We start from the raw sequence: 20327 nt of genomic DNA on the forward strand, positions 1-20327 counted from the left end.
CACATACCATCGCCGAATGGAGTTAGCAGTTGGTGGATCTTTGTTGAACTTCGTCCTGAAGTGTCGTTGCACTGTTATGACTGACTGATGTGAGTGCATTTCAAGCATGACATACGCTTTCTCAGCTCCTGTCGCCATTTTGTCTCACTGCGCTCTCGAGCGCTCTGGTGGCAGAAACCTGAAGTGCGGCTTCAGCCGAACAAAACTTTATGATGTTTTCTACGTATCTGTAGTGTGTCGTGACCATATGTCAATGAATGGAGCTACAGTGAATTTATGAAATCTCTTCAATCATTTGTAATAGCCCTGTACTTGTATCTTATAATGAATGTTAGTTGTTTTGTACATGTTACACAAATGTCCGTAGACAGACATGTAGTTGGCTGCATACTGCCTGGGTGCTGGTGCCCTCCTTTTGTGTGCTAACATGCTACTTGGGTCTTGATCTGGGTGCAATTTTCTTCTTAGCCAGATGTAACATATGGGGTCTGAAACAGTCACTTGTGACCAAGGGCAACATAAATATCTTATATATAACGATAGCTATTTTTAGTCATGTGTCTCTATTTTATGCTGAATGCCTGTTCTTTCATTGTATGTTAGTTCTTACCTGACATGGCACCGTAATTGTTCCTAGAAGTGTGAAATCAGATTTTGGTTGCAATAATTACATGTTTGTTATTTGAAACTGATGGAACATTATCATGGGGCAGTAAGACTTTGTGTTGCCTTTTTCCATATTCTGGTCATTTTTCACATAATGCTCAATTTAAATTGATCATTTTCTGTTGGTAGTGATTGGCAATAATGGTTTCACCAGGTTTTAACAGCTCATAATAGATTACATCATTCCGATCCCATCAAACACAGAGCAGTTTGGTCTTGCAGTGAAAGTCAATTGTTTGTCATTATTCACCCATGATTTACAACACATAGGATTCTCAAAATATATCCATTTTTCATCTCCTATCACTATTTGATTGGGAACCAACTTTCTTTTCTATCTGGCAAGCGGAATTTCACAAATGGTCTTTTGATTTGCTTACTGTCTTTCATTTAGTTCATACGGAACCCATTTTCCCACTTTCTACACCTTTGCCATAGCTTTTGACCAAAGAGAAATGGCTTTCTGCATCACATTCATTTGTTTCATGAGTTCCTGTTGAGGTTGAGTATACGTTCATCCAGTATGGCCTCCAACTCATTGTCTTTGAACTTTTTCGATGGTTTCCCACACTCATCGTTTCTCACATCAAAATCACAACTTTTGAATTTTTGACCCTCTCAAAACACTCTGCTTCCCAAAGAGCATGTTTACTGAAAGCTTCAACAAGCAGCCGATGCAATTTTTCAACAGTTTTCTTCAAATGATAACAGAAAACCAATGCTGTTCACAAATCATAGTTCATAGGCACAAAACTCGACATGTTTACAGTTTTGAAACAGATACTGATGTATGGAACTTGGATTACTGTGTGTTAATATTCACCATCAGCCTTTACAGGAAGCAGAAGGCACTGCAGACATGAGCTCATGGGCCATACACTGATGGCTAGCACTAGCTATAGGCAAATTACAGTTTCATACTTCTACATTTGGTATACACGATCACAGTATGCTCTGAGTTTACAGGTGCTTTTGTCATGAGCTGGGGGCATTGATTAAGTTGTTTTGTACAATGTTATGAAAACAATAGGCTGCTTCTCACTGTAAAGATGACATGTTGAATTGCAGACAGGCACACTGAGAAGACTGTTCCACATTTAGCTTTCAGCAAGAGCCTTCTTCAAAAATTCATACAAGCACGTACAGCTCACACACAAATGACTGCTATCTCTGGCCAGAATGCAGTGGTGTCATGTCAAACTCAAACAGCAATCTGGAGTGGGGTGGGGAAAGGGCAGGATATGCAGATATGCAGGGGGAGGGGGGGGGGGGGGGGGGAGTGTTCATCTGGTGAAATAGGCAGGGCATGACAAGACTGCAATTTGCAGTGTCTGGAGACTATGGGGCATGAAGGTGGAGGGGGGGGGGATGTGAAAGGAGAAGGACAGAAAGGGGAAAAAGGTCAGTAGGTGCATCAGCAGAGAACAGAGCACAGCACACAGTGAGGGAGAGGGGACATAAATTGGAAGGAGTTGTATGACAAAGGGGGTGGAAACTATTGGGTGGAGAATGCAGGAACAGTGTGTTACTGTAGCTTGAGGTGGGTATGATTTCTGGAGCAGAGAATGTGTTGTAAGGATAATGGACATCTGAATAGTTCAGAAAAGATGATGGTGCAGGGAGGATCCAGATGGACTTAGTTGTGAAGCAACCATTCAAATTAAGCTTATTATGTTCAGCTGCATGTTGTGCTACAGGGTAGTCCAGTTTGCTTTGGCCAACCCAATAATCCTTGGCACACCATGGTATCTGGTTGTTGTGCACCCATTTGTATCTGGTTATTTTAGCTCTCATTGATCAACTCCTATTGCCTGAAATCTAGCCTCCCATGTCAAAGACACCAACCACTTCCTTCACTGATTTTCCACCATCCCCATCCTTTTATCTCCTGGACCCCTACTGATACCCCTTCCCTATACACCAACATCCCTAATTCCTGTGGTCATGCAGCTATTGAATACTACCTCTCCCAATGCCTTTCATACTCCAGATCCAAAATTCATTCCTTACTAACTTTATCCTAATCAGAACTACTTCTCCTTTGAAGAAAAAGTATACAAACAAATTGACAGCACAGCTGTGGCTACCTGCAAGGCACCCTCCTCTGTCAACCTGTTTGTGGATCATATAAAGGAAACCTTCCTAGCTTCTCAAAATCCCATACCCCAGTTCTGGTTGAGGTTCATTGATGATATCTTCATCATTTGGACTCATGGCCAAGACAACCTGCCCTCATTCCATCACAACTCCTACACCTTTTCTCCCATCCACTTCACCTGGTCCTCCTCAAACCATCATACACCTTCTTGGACATTGCCCTGCTCCTGTCTGATGGCTCCATCCACACCTCTGTCCTCATTAAACACACCAACAGTAGGTTACTGTAGATTGAGACTGGGATAATTTTTGGAGCAACAACCCACCAACCACCCACCAATAGTACCTGCATTTCAATGGCTGCCTTCTCTTCCATGCCATTTCTTGAGGTATATTTCAGTAAAATGTACATATTTTATCATAAATTACTCAGACAAGCACTAATCATTGTGCATTTCATACAAGAACATAAAACAGATTTCAGAATATTTTTTTAAGAAAAAGAGAGAGAGAGAGAGATAAAGAGGAAGATCAAAAATGTTCAATTTCAGTTAAGAGCCCTTTCATCACTTCAGCCATATTACATCTTAACTTGTGTACATCTTTATATGATGTAATTACAAATTGTCTATATAAATTTGTTTGTATCATCACTCCTTGTATTATTTGTCATTAAAATTTTCATCTCACCACATAGTGGAGACACTTAGTCACAGATAGGCACAACAGAAGGACTGTGAAACAAAGCTTTGGGCCAAACAGGTTTTCATCGTAACTAGACAACACACACACACACACACACACACACACACACACACACACACACACACATAGAGAGAGAGAGAGACAGAGAGAGAGAGAGAGGTATCTCATATACACATTACCACAGTGTCTGGCTGCCAAGGCGAAGGTCTGGCCTTAGGTAGTGGCCAGAGATTGTGGTGATGCGTGTGTGAGTTACATTTGCCAAAAGCTTTGTTTGACAGTCTTTTTGTTGTGTCCATCTGTGACTCAGCATCTCCACTGTGCAGTGAGTAGCAATTATCCTTTTCATAATACTGTCATTATTCCACCCTGATTTTACATTGTTTAAAATTTTCATCTAATTTTTCTGATAAATATGTTACATCACTAACTTGCCTTTTCCCTTCTTTCTTCTGTCCACACCACTTCTTCCTTGTCCAGATCATGTACTGGCTTCTTCCATCTCTCTCATTCTCCACCTTTGTCTTCTACCCCCACCCCCTCTCCCACACTTTACCTCTTATAAGCTCTCCCCTCTGAACTCCTTTTGTCTTGTTGTGCAGCCACTGAGTCACCTGTTGAAAGACTTGCCTCCTCCACCTGCCCAGGCAACTGCTATTGATAATCAACAGTCAGTCTCAATGTGGCCACAGGCATGTGTGTTTATGTGTCTGTGTAGTTATGTGTGAATATGTATACTTCTACTAGAGACTGAGCAGGAGCTCAAAAGCTAGTAAAATATTGTTTCTGTTGTGTGTTTCTATGCAACACATCATTCAGCTGTAGGTGAGTGATTGCCTCTCCTTTATTTTATGTTTTTATCCATCCAGGAAATTCCATTATCATTATCCCCAAATATTCAGGTTTATTCATAGATGCCTGTGGGTTTTCAGAAGATGTCTCTGTAAGAACTACAAGAGATACAGAAAATTGACATGTCAGTGGATAGAGGAGCTTTCAAGTTTTTAATTCATATTACAGGCTCTCAATATGGGTGTAAAATGTAAATATGATAGTCTTGCCATACAGTTCTCAATACAAAATGGTTGATATCACTGGCCATGTTAATTAGCCTTCATTTGAGCTCTTCCATATTAAATGGTAGTGAGACAGACACACACAATATTTGACATAGCATCATAAGAAGAAGTCACATGCAGCTAAGTTAGATGTCAGCGTGACCTATTGAAGAATAGGAGAGTCACTATGGGAAGCGCATTCAGTCCAACACTGAGGCAAATCAACATCGAGATAATCATGAATGTCTGAAAGAAAGTGTATTGGAGCAGCATCTTGTTGCAAAATGAAGTCTTCCCTGTCTTGCTATAATTGTGGCACAAGCCATTGCTGCAGCATGTCTAGATACATGAAATGAGTCAAAGTTTTCTCCACAAAGAAAAACATTTATACACATTTTGAGAGGACATGCACAAAAGACATAACCTTTAGGTGAATCAGGAATGTATTACACTATCTTATGTGGATATTCTGTGCCACAAACATGCAATTATGACAGTTCACCTTTACAGACACACGAAATGTGGCTTCATCACTGAAAACCAACTTCTGTGAAAAACTGTCTTCCTCAAGTAGCTGATGCAAGTCATTGCAAAAATCAGAACAAAGCTCATTGTCCCAAATAGTCAGTGCATATATCAATGGTAGCCCGTAAGGTTTTATATCCAGATGTTTGCTTAAATTGCATGAGACTTTTGAATGCGATACCTGCAGTTCTCTGCTCACCTGTGTTTTCAGTTTCTTTGGGCTCCTGAGAAAAGTTTGCCACATGTGTTAAACTTTCTATGCTGAGAGTCCTGGACAGCCTACATTCTTCAAACTTCATAAGCAGCAAGTCTCATGGATTCTGTTGTACCACATATGGATTGGAACTTTTACTGATTGTCTCATGGATTCTGTTGTACCACATATGGATTGGAACTTTTACTGATTGTTTGGTACAAAAACATTACTGAACCATCACAGTTATGTTAACTGAATTCAAGGGCACATAATGTATGCATAGGTTCATTGTACATCTTGTTCTGACAATTTAGTTCCCTATTGCTGTTCTCTGCAGTTGTGCCAGTGTGTGTATTGCAAATTGAACCTTGGAGAGATGCTCTATCCTCTGGTATGAGTTGTTTTCTGTGTGTCTTTTAGTTATCACATGACTGCCTTCTTAAACCTTTTCCAGGACATGTTAGCAATGTTTGAAATTTATTTTTTAGTGATAGAACAGGAAATTATTGTGAAAAAGATAGTTGTTACTACCATTTAGTGGCCTCAGCAGCCACAGACTTTGAGTTCTGTTTGCATGTGTGTGTGTGTGTGTGTGTGTGTGTGTGTGTGTTGTGTGTTTCTGACAAAGACCTTGTTGGCCAGAAGCTCACTTTCTGACAATCTTTTTGTTGTGTGTATCTGTGACTCAACACCTCCACTGTTTGGTGAGTTGCAAATATCTTTTTCATAATATTGTTACATTCCATCATGGATTTTCCATTGTTTGATAGGAAATTATTACTGGTTTAAATAATGTAATATCTATGGGATATGGAGATAATTTCTTCAAGATTAAGATATCTCAGCAGACATATTGCTCTTAGTTACAATGTTAAATATTGTACATAGTTTCATGATTATTTTTAACAAGGACATAATTTTCATAGCCTATATACTCCTGGTTGTACAGACATTGATGCACACACTTTTTCTTACCAGAAGCAGGTGCAAAAATGTTATTTATGAAAGGTGTTCAAAAGAAAAGGTATGAAGCAACAATGTGGGCATAATTGAAGTATTTATTCTAAGATAATCACGAGAAGCCTCAGTGCATTTATCCCACTGTTTCATGAGCTGAAGGATTCCCTATTCCCAGAATTCCCATGACTGTGATAGATGCCAATCCTTCACTGTGTCTTTCAGTTCATAGTCTGCATTGAAGTGCTTCCTGTGACAATGTTTTTGTCCATGCTGTAGGGCAGATGCTTATGCTTTCCCACTTGAACTTGGCCTTTACACTTCGTGTGACCTTCAAGACATGTGGATGTTCATTATCATGGAGCAGAATCACTTGCTTTGTGAACAATCCAGGATGAATGCCTTTCCATAGCCTCCAGACTGTCTCACAGTACATGTCACTGTTAAAAGTTTTTCCGTGCTCAAAGAATTCCATGAGTGTCGGATGTCAGATGCTGAAAAAGATGGTGATGTGATGACTTGTGCTTCCATTTCCTAGATGTCTCACTATGTTATCCCAAAGCTGCATATGCAAATTTTAACCAGTTTGGTTGTTATGCCATTTGTACCCTTTTATTTGAATGCTCCTTACAATCGTTCAGCAGTGTGAAATTCTAGTACCTGATTGGTCTAGTTACATATGGATATACAATTGTCATTTCATCAGGAATGCATACTCCCAGAAAACTAATTTATTTTTAGTGTCTCTTTCTTGTTCAGTATTTTATTTATTATTTCTATTTATAATATTAATTTATAGCTTACAGTATATAATGACAGACACATTTTTTACAGTACTTGGTGGCCCCATAGCAAAGTATCAGGTCGGATTCAGTATTTCACTGCTTTCAGGAATTCTCCTTGGACTTACCATTGGAAACAAGCACATCCAATAAAAAAATTAGTATCCTCAGGAGACATCATCAACCTCTGCAGCTTATTGGTCTGTGTGTCTGGCTGCTGTGCAGAGCTTTGTGATCAATTTGCAGTACTGCTGTGGATTTTCTTTAGTGGAAGGACTGGAACAGGGTGCACTTGGGCTTATAATGCCAACAGAGGAGCTATGTGAGGGCTTTAGTGTTAATAAAGCTGATAATGGGCAGGAGAGTGATGTGCTGAACTGACGCCCTTCCATTCCACTGCCAGTGATGTCATTGATAAAGGATTACATAGCAGTCGGTCAATTCTGATTGGCCCACAGTAAGAGGAGCTTTGGGAGACATCGTGATAATGCCATGTTACATGGCCTCTAGTCTCAGTAATGGCGTCAATCTGGCAAGGAAGTGTATCAACAAGTTTCTCCGGGTAGTCTCTCTGAAACCATCGTGGTGATGCAGAAGAAAAGATAACACTTGGTTACCAATAAAGATGGCATAACCATTGTGGTTCATGTTCGCTGTAACCTGAATGAGTGAATCCAAGTCATACTGTATAAAACACCCCTAGAACATCACAGAACCACATCTACAATCTCCAAACACTACCATTAAAATGGCATCCTGGGTCCTTTTGTGCACACAGTGGTTGCATAATTTTAAAAGTGACAAAACCATGTTTCAGTGGACTAAAACATTAGTTTTCTGCCAGCTACTGCCCAATTTCTGTGTTGTTTGGCACTTATAAAACTGTGTGGCTGCAGGTGTTGTTATGAGCAAATGCCCTTTTGCGAGGTACCCAGCTCAAAATGTCCATTGCATGCAAGTCCATTTCCAAAGTTCATCCAAAAGATGGTTGATGTGAACCTGCATTCACTGACAGCAGCAATTTCTGTTGGATTTGAAACAGATTCTTCTTGACACGGTGTGACACTCATCTGTGGGTCCTAGCAGTGCTCTTATTCCATGTTATACATAGCTGTGAATGGTACAACAATCCTTGAAGACATGTTCGACAGTCACATTGATACACCAACATACCAGGCAACTTATTGACTTAGTGGTCATGGGCATGTCCAAACAGGATAGCTGATTTCTGTTATGTTTCAAGTTGACCCATCTTATTACGCTGATTCTGTACAACTGATTGGCACACATGCACCCATTCCACTGCCATTACTTGTATTACTGATTGACAGTCTATGACTACATGGGACCAGTTCTACACCATCTGCTCTCCTGCAAAGTAACCAGTTCACTCTTTTAAGGGGATGACTAATAATTTCTCATATGTACCTACTTAATGTATGGAAGAAATTAAGCTGCACCATTAGATGCTATGTAAAATTTTGGTTCTATTCCTTTTTATGTACTCCCAGTTAAAAAAAATGAGGCACTGAGTAGTGGAAGGTGAGGATGTACCACCATTAACAAATTCCTGCCTGTTTAACCACTATAGTATGCAAACAGCTGTACTTTATGTAAAAAATATGCTTCTGGTGTTTTATTCAAGATGTTTACCAATGCAGTAATCTTCATGTCTGTCTGATATTATTCTGAAAAAAAAAAAAAAAATTATTACAGGATTTGAACAGTCTTGCAGCAATGGTGAGAGGTGACTTAAGTAAACTAAATCGAATGATAATCTGTTCACTTATTACAATAGATGTTCATGCAAGAGACATCATTACTTCACTAGTGAAACTGAATGTACAAAACAGGTAAGTAAAGTTTTACTAAAAATCTTTGACATTTTGATTTTGATTTAGCTTTTTTTCTCAAATACAGATGTTAAAAAATTATTACCATTTCATTAAAGTACAAGCAAATAATAATCATAATAGCTACTAGTCAAATTATTAATACTGTAATTTCTTCAGTTAATATTTGCACAAGAAGAAAATTGTTGTCCTGCACATCGGCAGCAAAGTCATCAATGTAAACTTTTTACATGTTGATGATAAATGTAGTGCAATAATACATGTTAAACACACACACACAGAGAGAGAAAGAGAGAGAGAGGTTGTGTGGTGTTCTGTTAAAATTGATTAATTGGCATGCCAGGTTGTCATTAATTTCTTTGCTTTGAGCAACTTATTGCCAATAGCAATTCTTCCCAAGTTGATGAAGTTTTATAAGAGGTTTTTTTCTTCATTCACAAAAGTTATATATGGGTAACGGAATTTGAATGTGACTGCATATCATTTGATGATATCCATGTGAAGAACATACCATAACTGTAACTCATGTGAAAGGATGGAGAAAGTCTGGTATTGGACTATCAGTTGTTGGAGATGAATGAAATAGCAGAGATGACTGGCATTTAGAAATACTGCTGCATTTCAGATGAAGAATTAACTGAAATAAATCTGGATGTGGTGTGGGTCCAATATTTGCTGTGAGTTGACCAAAATGAAGGCATATTGTCCTGTTGAAAGATGACTTGATATCTCCAGGCATTTATCAAGTGACCTACTGTTTATCATTGATGCTGAACCATGGGACAACTCAGGAATTCCCCCCCACCCCCACCCCCCCACCCCCCGCCCCATCCAGCCATTGGAATGCCATACTTCAAGTTCATTCAACAAAGGTGCTTTGCCAAAGTAAAAAGGGTCTTTAAATAGAAGCTATTGGAACATCCATTGTGTTCAGCCCAGTGGGCTTTCTCTGACTTCTACCTAATCCCACATTTAAGAAACTTTTAACTGGAAAACATTATTAGTCCAGTGAAAAGGTAATTGCAGCTGTTTTGTTGGTCTTCCAAACCAAATGTCAGGGATCAAATGTTCTCACTGGAAGAGAGACAGTGTGCAGATACATGTCTTTTCCTCACATAAAAAGAATCTTTCACAATCAGGTAAGGTGATTTTTCTCTTTGACCATGTGAAACAGATATCTGATTAATCTTCTTGTCATTTCATTCTAACAATTCTATACCGATTGCATTTGCAGTAGCTAAAATCTCTGTTTCTAATAATGGAATATCACCTTAGTGTCTACAACAGTATCTCATTGTTAGTATGCAATTGTAAAATTTCAGAAGAGCTATTTGATATACCTTCACTCAAGATGCATGTGATTTCAGAGATCACATGTCCATACAGTTCACAGGCCCACTTATAGAGGCACCTAGGTCAAACCCCTGGCGTGATCTGGTGAGCTGCCAAGGAAAGAGTATTATTTAAGTGCTCATAAAAGAGTGCTCTGCATATTCTTTACCATCTGTTACTGCTGTACAGTTGATGTGTTCAGTACTGTGCACAACCTATATCTTACATGTTGCTCCATAAAGTACCATGCTCATAAATCATGTCTGTTCCTGCAACAGCAAACTTGGCAATGAGTGAGGGTTATGCCTGCCCTGCTTGTCAGTGTCAGTGCTAAGTAACCTTACAAATACTCCATCATGTCACTCCCCAGCAGTAAACTTTCACAGAACAACCGCAGGCTCTCATCACTACTCTCAATTAGGTGGCCTCTGTGTGTTTGCAGCAAGTTACTCTCCCTCCAGTACAGTTGTCACCCTTTCCAGCATATAATGAATCTTCTGATGATTGGGATTCCTTTGTGACATGTCTACACCAAAAGTTCCACGTTTTTTGCATGGGTGATTCAAACCTGCATAGGGCTTTCCCTCTTTCCTGGCTTTCGCCTTGCATTTATCAGTTGTTTTGCCGACATGTGCCTTTGCAAGACCCAGCCAGCTTATCATTTGATGAAATTTTCAAGCTTCTTTCAACCTCTTACTGTGAGAGAAGGCATGGCATTGCAGCACCTGTAGAATTTTACCATTGTCAAATATGCCCAAACCAATCTTACAAAGCTTGGGCTGCAGTGTTGCATGGGTTGAGCTGTCTTTGTAAATGTGTCACTAGTACACATTGCAAATCCTATGCTTGTCATATGGTGCATGATGTTATTATTCATCTGGCCCTGAGTAGGAAAGTCCACAAAAAAGCACTTCAGTGTGAGAATCCAATGCTTATAGATGTACTCAATACAGCACAGTTCTTTGAAGTGTCATGGGCTGCAGGTGGTCAGATTGCTGCATGGGATGAGGTATTGGAAGTTGCTGAGTTGACCTCTGTTAGGTATGCTGCAAGTGTTCAGGATAATGGGGAAGCTGTTGCAGCAGTACAACCTTTGACTCAGCATCACATAGGGCAGCATCAGTTACAGCTGCAGCAGCAACAGCCCTTGTCACAACAGTGGCCTCCTGCTGCCCTTGTGTCTTTCCTGTTCTGTTTCATCAACATAAACTTGCTGTGTGCCCTAAGGGATGGCCTGTTTGCAACAAGTGTCAAAAGAAAGGCCACATTGCATCAGTGTGTAACTCCTCTTCAAACATGTTGGATGCAGTAGTACCGATGGACATAAACTGTATCTCGGCAATGACTGTCTCCCCAAACAAATTGTTTATTGACCTGTGTGTATTGAATAAACCGCTAAAAATGAAAGTGAGCACAGAAGCTGAAGTGACTGCAGTAAACACACAAACATAAATGGAGTTGGGCTCCCCTCTTCCCATTAGGTTACACGAAAGTTGGTTTGCTACAATAAACAGCAGATTCCGAACCTTGGTCAGTTCTCTGCTCCTGTCTCATACAAATCTGTTGTTTGCACTCTGACCTTCCTTGTTGTCATTCCCCTACCACAGACCTGCTTAGGTTAGAAGTGTTTAATGCTTTCACTCTCTCCATTGTTGATGAGGTGAATTTAGTGTCAGATCAAGTTCTGTATCAGCAACTGGAGTCCCTCTACTCTGAGTTTTCATCTCTGTTTTCTGCTTGGTTCAGTTGTGCTACCAGTTTTCAGGCCAATATTGCGATGAAAGAATCCACCCACCCTCATTTTTTTTCTTTTTTTGGGCACAGCAGGTGCTTGTGACTACGTCAAGGCCAAATTAGACTATTTGATGTCGCTCCATGTCATTTAGCCTATTTCTTCCAGTGAATGGCCTACAACAGTGGACATCATTTGGAAACCAATGGGTAAGCTTCACCTCTGCAGTGACTTCAGTGTCATGAGTAATGCACAGTCGAGCTTTTCAGCATTTTTTAGAGCAGCTTGCAGCCTCTGTGCCCAGTTGCATAAGTTACCTTGACAATATTGTTGTTTTGGGTTCTTCCACTGAAGACCACCTTAACATCTCCAATCACTGTTTTCTGTTTTGCAGTCTGTGTGTCTCAAGTGCAATCTTGACAGATCTCAGTTTTTTCAGTTGTCAATTGAGTACGTAGGGTTTGGGATTTCTTGCTCGGGGGTCAAGCTGTTGCGTCACCATGTTGATGCAATTGCAGCTTTGCCTCGGCTGATCTCCATTAAGGAACTGCAGGCATTTCTAGGTGGAGTTGCGTATTGCCATAAGTTTTTGCCAAACACATCCACTGTTGCTCAGCACCTGCATGTGCTTTTGCATAAAAAGTGCCTTTCTTCTGGTCCCCAGCTTTTGACCAAGTGTCTGCTTTGCTTAAATCTAAGCTTCAATCTGTCCTATGTCTGGCCACTTTTCAGACAGTTCAGCAGCTTGTGTTAGCCTATCGGCATGGTCTTGGCATGGTGTTGGTGTACACATATGCAAACAGGCCTGAACGACCCATTGCTTACACTTCTAAGACTAACCCCTGCTCAGCAGCAGTATTCTCAGACTGAGAAGGAGGCTTTAGCAAATGTGCTTGCTCTCAAGAAATTTCACATCTTCTCGTATGGTTCTAAGTACCATTGATCACAGATCACAAGCCGTTGGTTGCTCTTTTTCACCGTTTGGCTTCTGTACCGGACAAGGCAGCACATCATCTGCAGTGTTCGGCTCTCTTCCTCTCCTGTTATCATTCAAATGGTTCAAATGGCTCTGAACACTATGGGACTTAACATCGATGGTCATCAGTCCCCTAGAACTTAGAACTACTTAAACCTAACTAACCTAAGGACAGCACACAACACCCAGCCATCACGAGGCAGAGAAAATCCCTGACCCCGCCGGGAATCGAACCCGGGAACCCGGGCGTGGGAAGCGAGAACGCTACCGCACGACCATGAGATGTGGGCTGTTATCATTATCAGATCCATTACCAGCTGATGGTGCAACATGGCAGTGCTGCTGTCTTATCTCCCCTTTAGACCAGGCTGGACCCAGCATTCAATCAGGACAAATTGCTTTGTTTATATTTGGATATTAAGAACCAGGATGTGGCCAATGGTTGTCCCATCAGTAGTGCAATGATAGCATCAGCCATCACTGTGGATCCTGTACTTAGTCGGGTTTTCTCTTTTGTGCGGCCCAATTGGCCGTAAACACTCCCCCCCCCCCCCCCTCCCCCCCACCGCCTCTGTGCCTTGAATACCTTGCATGATTACTTCTCCCTCAAGCACCATCTTTCTGGGTCTAACAAGGTTCTTTGTTAGCTACAGACGATGCTACTCACAAGGTTGTGATTCACACTCTCTTACACTGTATTACATGTGTGGTTTCAGCATGGCAGTCATTGGGAGGCCTCTCACACCAAAGCTTTGGCCTGCCAGCATGTGTATTGGGCGGGCATAGATGGGGACACCATGTGGTTTATCGGTGCTTGCACTCACTGTGTTCAGCTGCATGCAGCCCCACAGGCATCTTTTTCTCCCTCGTCGATGCTGCAGCGCCCATGGGAATGTCTACATGTCAGTTTTGCTGGGCCCTACCTAGGTCAGTATTAGCTCATTGCAGTGGATACCTATTCCAAGTTTCCATATGTGGTGTGCTGTCTGTCCATGTTGATGGCAGCCACTGTTTCAGCACTAAGATGTTTGCTATTGAGGGACTTCTGTACACCGTTATTACCAATAATGGCACCTGGTTTGTTTCTTGAGAATTTGTATCTTTTTGTCAGGCTAGGGGTGTTCTCCACCTCACAGCTCCCCTGTTTCATTCTCAAACTAATGGTGAGGCTGAAGGCATTGTTTTTACATTTAAAACTCAGATACAGAAGTACCGGGTGTCAAAAAGTCAGTATAAATTTGAAAACTTAATAAACCACGGGATAATGTACATAGAGAGGTAAAAATTGACACACATGCTTGAAATGACATGGGGTTTTACTGGAGGGGGAGGGGGGGGGGGGGGGACAGTTGACGTTACCTGAAAAGGCGCTTTTAGTGAAGCAGTATTATCAGAATGGGGAATGTGCTTGTTCAGCATTACAATCCTATCACCATAGAAAGGGGATTCGAACGGGTAAAGGTTCGTTTACAAATGCAGCTGTGGCGAGAATGATTTTGAAGTTCAAAGCCTTGGGTTGTTTAGACGATAGACCCTGTAGTGGCCAACCGAGCACAAGGTGTAATGCTGCTGAGATAGTTCAGGAAGAAATGGAGAGTGTAGAGGGTCTGTCTGTGCACGGGGAAGTCAGCGCTCGTGCAGTCATATGTTGCACCGGCATTCCATACACTACTGTTTGGTTGGCACTTAGGCGTACCCTCCGATGCTACCCGTACAAAATCCATCGGCATCATGAACTGTTACCTGGCAATTTAGTGAAGTGGAGGGCATTTGCGGTGTGGCGGAACATGACTATTGGTTGAGTAATGTGTTGTGGACCGATGAAGCTCATTTCACACTTTGAGGGTCTGTCAACACCCACAACTGCAGAATTTGGGCTACTGAAAACCCTAGAACTGTCGTGGAAACTCCATTGCACGACAAGAAAGTCACAGTATGGGTTGGATTTACCACATCTACCATTATCGGGCCTTTTTTCACTGAGGAAATGCATGATTCCTGTTTTGTAACTGCTATCATGACTGGTGAGAGGTACGCCAATATGTTACAGAATCACATCATCCCCAGCCTGGCTGATAAACACCTGCTGGAACGCATGATGTTTACGCAGGATGGCGCTCCACCCTATATTGCTAGACACTTGAAAGATCTCTTGCGTATGTCGTTTGGTGATGATCGTGTGCTCAGCCACCACTTTCATCATGCTTGGCTCCCAGGTCCCCAGACCTCAGTCTGTGTGATTATTGGCTTTGGGGTTACCTGAAGTTGCAAGTGTATCATGATTGACCGACATCTCTAGGGATGCTGAAAGACAACATCCGATGCCAATGCCTTACCATAACTCTGGATATGCTTTACAGCACTGTTCACAACATTATTCCTTGACTACAGCTATTGTTGAGGAATGATGGTGGATATACTGAGCATTTCCTGTATAGAACATCATCATTGATTTGTCTTACTTTGTTATGCTAATTATTGCTATTCTGATCAGATGAAGCGCCATCTGTCAGACATTTTTTGAACTTTTGTATTTTTTTGGTTCTAATAAAACCCACTGTCATTCCAAGCATGTGTCTCAATTTGTATCTCTCTATCTACATTATTCCATGAGTTATTCAGTTTTCAAATTTATACTGACTTTTTGGTCACCCAGTATGTATCTGGCAAGTTTACTGAATCTGCTTTAGAACCTTTTTTGAGTTTCTACCATTTCACTCCAGTGGGGAACAGGATCCTGGTGGAGTTGCTAGATGGATGCCAAGAATGGCCCTTCCTTCACCTGCTGCATCTGAGTCCACATCCTCCAAAGTTGCCCGCTCTGCATCAGTTCTAGCTATGTGCTTCTGCCTGGGTTCATGTTTTCAGCCACCAGCCATACTGGGTTCCTGCTCTCATCAAACATCACCAGAGCAGATTCCTATGCCTCTTTTGCAGATGTCCCATTACTATGACCAGCTGCAACCATGCATGGCAAGGCCGTTCTGGAGGTCCCACACCACTGATGCCTGTTCCTGTGTTGCAGATGGTCTGGTTCACACTGCAGTGGATACCTATGCCTGGTGGATCACTGTCTGGGATTCCTGTCTCTGCCCCCAGTCCTTGACTCCTGTTGCTGGTACAGCCCCCACTGCACCTAATACCACTACCGCCTCTGTTGCTGTGTCCTGTGTGGCCATCATATCCAATGCCCTTGCTGATGCCTCTGGCACTGACTGCTGACCTTGACAAGGATGTCACTGTGTAGACACTGTGTAGGTCCTGCCCTATGGCCTCTCACGAGAGGTGGGTGGCATGCCAAACCACCCCTCATCACTTCCGCCCCTATTCGCCGGATCCTGCCTGCCACGTCATTGTCAGGTGATGAAATGGACGTCAGCGCCTTCATTGGTGTTTTCCATGACTTGTAATCTCAGTGCCTTGTGAGAACAGTGCTTTCTTCACAGTACCAGTGCTTTTTCAGTACTAGTGGTTTTTTGTATCCTGCAATTTTTCTGTACCATGTATTTCCCTGTGTCTAGCGCTTTTATATACATATGTGGTTTTCCCACCCCTCAGAATGGAGGAGTGATATACCATAACTCATGATGTGCACAATTTCAGAGATGATTCGTCCATACATTTCACAGGCTCACGTATGGAGGCCACCTGGGTTGGCCCCCTGGTGAGCTCTGGTGGAACAGTGATTGCAAACAAGTACTTCGTCTATTCTTTACCCTGTATTACTGTTGTCCAGTCAATGTGATCAGTGCTATGCACTACCTGCATTTTAAGTGTTGCTCTATATGTTCTACTATGTTCCATAAGTAATGTTTGTTCTTTCTGGAGCACTTTTAGCCATTTAGAATCCAACTCGAGTGTTTCTGTTCTTCTGTAGATGCTACTGAATGTCTGCTGCTCCTCAAATGTGTCTACTGCATTGATCACTATGCTGACCTCTGCCCTTCTTGTATTTAAGTGAAATGAATATCACAGGGCCAGCTTTCAACTTTCATTCATGAGTTATACCATAAAACTTTATATCCAGAATCATGTACACTTACTGATTAGCGTAAGTGAATGAGTAACGGACTATGGCTCATTTCAGACACTGGATTACACTTGTTTATAAGTCAGTCACTCCTTCAGCACTAGACTGGATTTGACAAAACTACACATCAGTTTATAATGAGTCTAAGATTCATCTGCTAACTGAATGACTAAATTGATACTTACTTTTAAAGTATGTAATATTTCATCATTAGGATTTATCATATTCAGTGTCACAAACAACAAATCATTTCTAATACTTTAAAATTAATATTTAACACTTAAAGACAACTGTCCAGTGATATCACACTTATTACAATGTTGGTAAATAAATTTGACCATTACAATCAGTTTCTGCCGTGCAAATGATGGTAATTTATTTCTTCCTGGAGTATATTGCAGCACTCCACTGAAAGATTGAAATCACACTAATTCAAGACCAGACCATTCTAATCCACTCATATCCACAGATATATTTTTGTCGCCATTCCTGTACAGTCAGTAATGTGTATATCTCAACATGTCACTTGCCAATAGTTTGACCGAGCGAGGTGGCGCAGTGGTTAGCACACTGGACTCGCATTCGGGAGGACGACGGTTCAATCCCGTCTCCGGCCATCCTGATTTAGGTTTTCCATGATTTCCCTAAATCGCTTCAGGCAAATGCCGGGATGGTTCCTTTGAAAGGGCACGGCCGATTTCTTCCCCATCCTTCCCTCACTCGAGCTTGCGCTCCGTCTCTAATGACCTCGTTGTCGACGGGATGTTAAACACTAAGAGAAGGTCTCCACTTGCCAATAGTTTACTGATTCCAAGATTACTTCAAATATCTCTCAAAGTATTTTAATTAAGGCTGCCGTTATATTATCTTGAGCTTTTTACTGACAGTTTTGTGAGATACAGTAGCATTAGAAAGATATTATAATATCTGATTGCTTGCTTGATGGTTTATAAAATAATTAAACAAGCTGAACACTTGTAATTTATTGAATTATTTCATAACCATATGTAATTTTTTAAAAAACTGATTCATGAAATGTGGATTATTTTTCAGAAATAAAGCAAAAGTGATACTTTGTAAGATTTATTTTTCTGTTACCTTCATTTTCCTTCTACTGCATCATGTGTATAAAAATTCAGTAGTTTCATGTGTCCATTCAACAATCATTTTAGGGAAAACTAGAAAATGTTTTGCTGAAATGGACAAAGAGCTGCAACAGGCTCAGACTTTTGGAGTGAAGTTGTGTCTTGGCATTCTTGTCATACAAAGCAGACATTAGTGCCTCCTTAAGAGCAAGGAAAGATCTTTTTGTCACCTCAATCCAGGAAAATTTGCCATCTCCCTGTAATAGTTCTTACAAGGGATGTACCTTTCTATGAAAGATCTATATGAATAACCACCAGAATGAGCACATTCCAAGAAAACTTTGCATATCATGAATGAGCTGAGGCATTGGAAAGCTGTTGACTGCTCTCATTGTCTCTGGATCAGGATGGACTACATCAGTGTTAACTAACAGCCTCAAGAGTTTTATTTCCTGGGTGATGAAGAGCCACTTTTATGAATTCAGATAGAGGGATGCAGTCTGACACTTCAACATGGCTGTCAGGTGGTGTAGATGTTCTTCAAATTTCTTCATAAAAATGATAAAATTGTCCATAGTGCAGAGACACATTGTCCATTTAAGGTATCAAAGTAGGTTGTCCATCATAGTTTGAAGGTGACTGGCACGTAACATAACAAGGAAGGTTTGAACTCATACATGTTATCAGGAGTTATAAAGGCAGTCCTTCTAAAGTCAGCCTTGTATACCTTCATTTGCCCGTAGCCCTGCTACATGTCCATAGTTGAGAAACATTTTTTCTTTTCATGCATTTTAGAATGTCACTAATGCATGTCAATGGATAGACACCTTTCTTTGTGATTCTGTTCAGTTGTCAGCATTTGATGCAGAAATGCCATGTGCCCCTATACTGATGTCTCTTCTTCTTGTTTATCCCGGCTTCTTGAGATCTCTTGTGAAGAGACGCGATACAATAAGTTCCGTAGTGGTGTAGGACAATCAATGAAGTTACACAACAGTTAATAATTTAACTTTTGAAACTGCCAGTTTATTGGCATTTATGAAAAGAGAAACACTCTCATGCAGTCAGCAAACTTCGTGTAACATTGCGTGTGTAATGGGCCTTACTAAATCGCAAATTGTTCTTATGAATTAATTATGATGCTTTGCAGTGTTGCTAGGCAGTGTAATTAACAAGATTATATGTGTCTCAATTAAAACTGGACTTCTATATTATGAATAAACTTTTGGTTCCTTTATTTTATTTTATTTTTATTTATTTATTTATTTTCTTTTAAAATCAGCACCTGTCTCAAAATTAATTTCCAACTTCGTGCATTAAGCCCAAGCGCATTTGCAACTAATGTACACGATTTTCTGGACAGCTCTATCATGCACTGGCGTGTAACATATTTGAAATTGAGTGCGCAGGTTTCAGTTTTACCTAATGGGCTAAACGACTCTTTTTTAATAATGTGATGTGTCTGTCCCATGTAAAGTTTAAATGAAGCTGGATTTACTGTTCATTTGGGTCAAGATCACAAAATAAAATTCACCACATAGGTCAGTGAACTGTACACGTGCACTTCTAGCACTCTAGGTGATAACCTGTCTCAGAGTACAAGCTGCACATAAATTTACACTTTTTTATGCATACAAAATTCAAAACACTTTTATATTAAATAAATTATGGCATGTAATTACTAACTAAACATTTCCAATTCTCAATAAACTTCAAGACCTCATATTTCATAACCAATAAAATTTTATCGCCTGAGAGAAATTATTAATTTGCTGTAACGGATTCAGATTACATTCAACTCATGTCTGGATGATGACATCATGACTCTACACTTGCTTGGAATGAACAAAATACCTGTACTGAAAAATATGGTCTGCTGAGTAATTTACTGACTTTTATAACACATTTCATGCCCCTTTCATTGCTACACCACCTTTCTCCATTACAAGGCCCACAGCAGAGAACCAAGGACTCTCTGAAGGTTCACTGGTGTCAACATACAACATCTTCTCCCCTTTCTCCCAAATTCTGTGTCATTCATCTGGTAGCACCCTCCACAAGTGCTGGCTAATTGGTGGATAATTCACAATGTTAATATAGTGTTTTAGCTTTGGACACTTGCTCTGTCATTTGATCTGTCTTTCATCTGCACAATATTTGAAAGCATCTGAAAATTGTCACAGAACAGTTAACACTCACCAGAATTGTTTCTTGGTCAGGCCTGATTCTATTTACATCTACAGCTACATTTACACTCCACAAGCCACCCAACGGTGTGTGGCGGAGGGCAACTGTTATTACCTCCCTTTCCTGTTCCAGTCACGTATGGTTCG

General features: G+C 40.8%; 1 protein-coding gene across 1 annotated transcript in view; it reads left to right on the forward strand.

Moving 5' to 3' along the window:
* LOC126188640 (dynein axonemal heavy chain 6) overlaps positions 1–20327 on the forward strand; it is a 1044937-nt gene that overhangs the window by 292463 nt on the left and 732147 nt on the right. The window contains exon 65 of the mRNA XM_049930241.1: positions 8703–8839. Within this exon, the coding sequence (XP_049786198.1) occupies positions 8703–8839 (137 nt within the window). The remainder of the gene's footprint in view (positions 1–8702; positions 8840–20327) is intronic.

Source organism: Schistocerca cancellata, chromosome 5 (genome assembly GCF_023864275.1).
Source record: "Schistocerca cancellata isolate TAMUIC-IGC-003103 chromosome 5, iqSchCanc2.1, whole genome shotgun sequence".
NCBI lineage: Eukaryota > Metazoa > Arthropoda > Insecta > Orthoptera > Acrididae > Schistocerca > Schistocerca cancellata.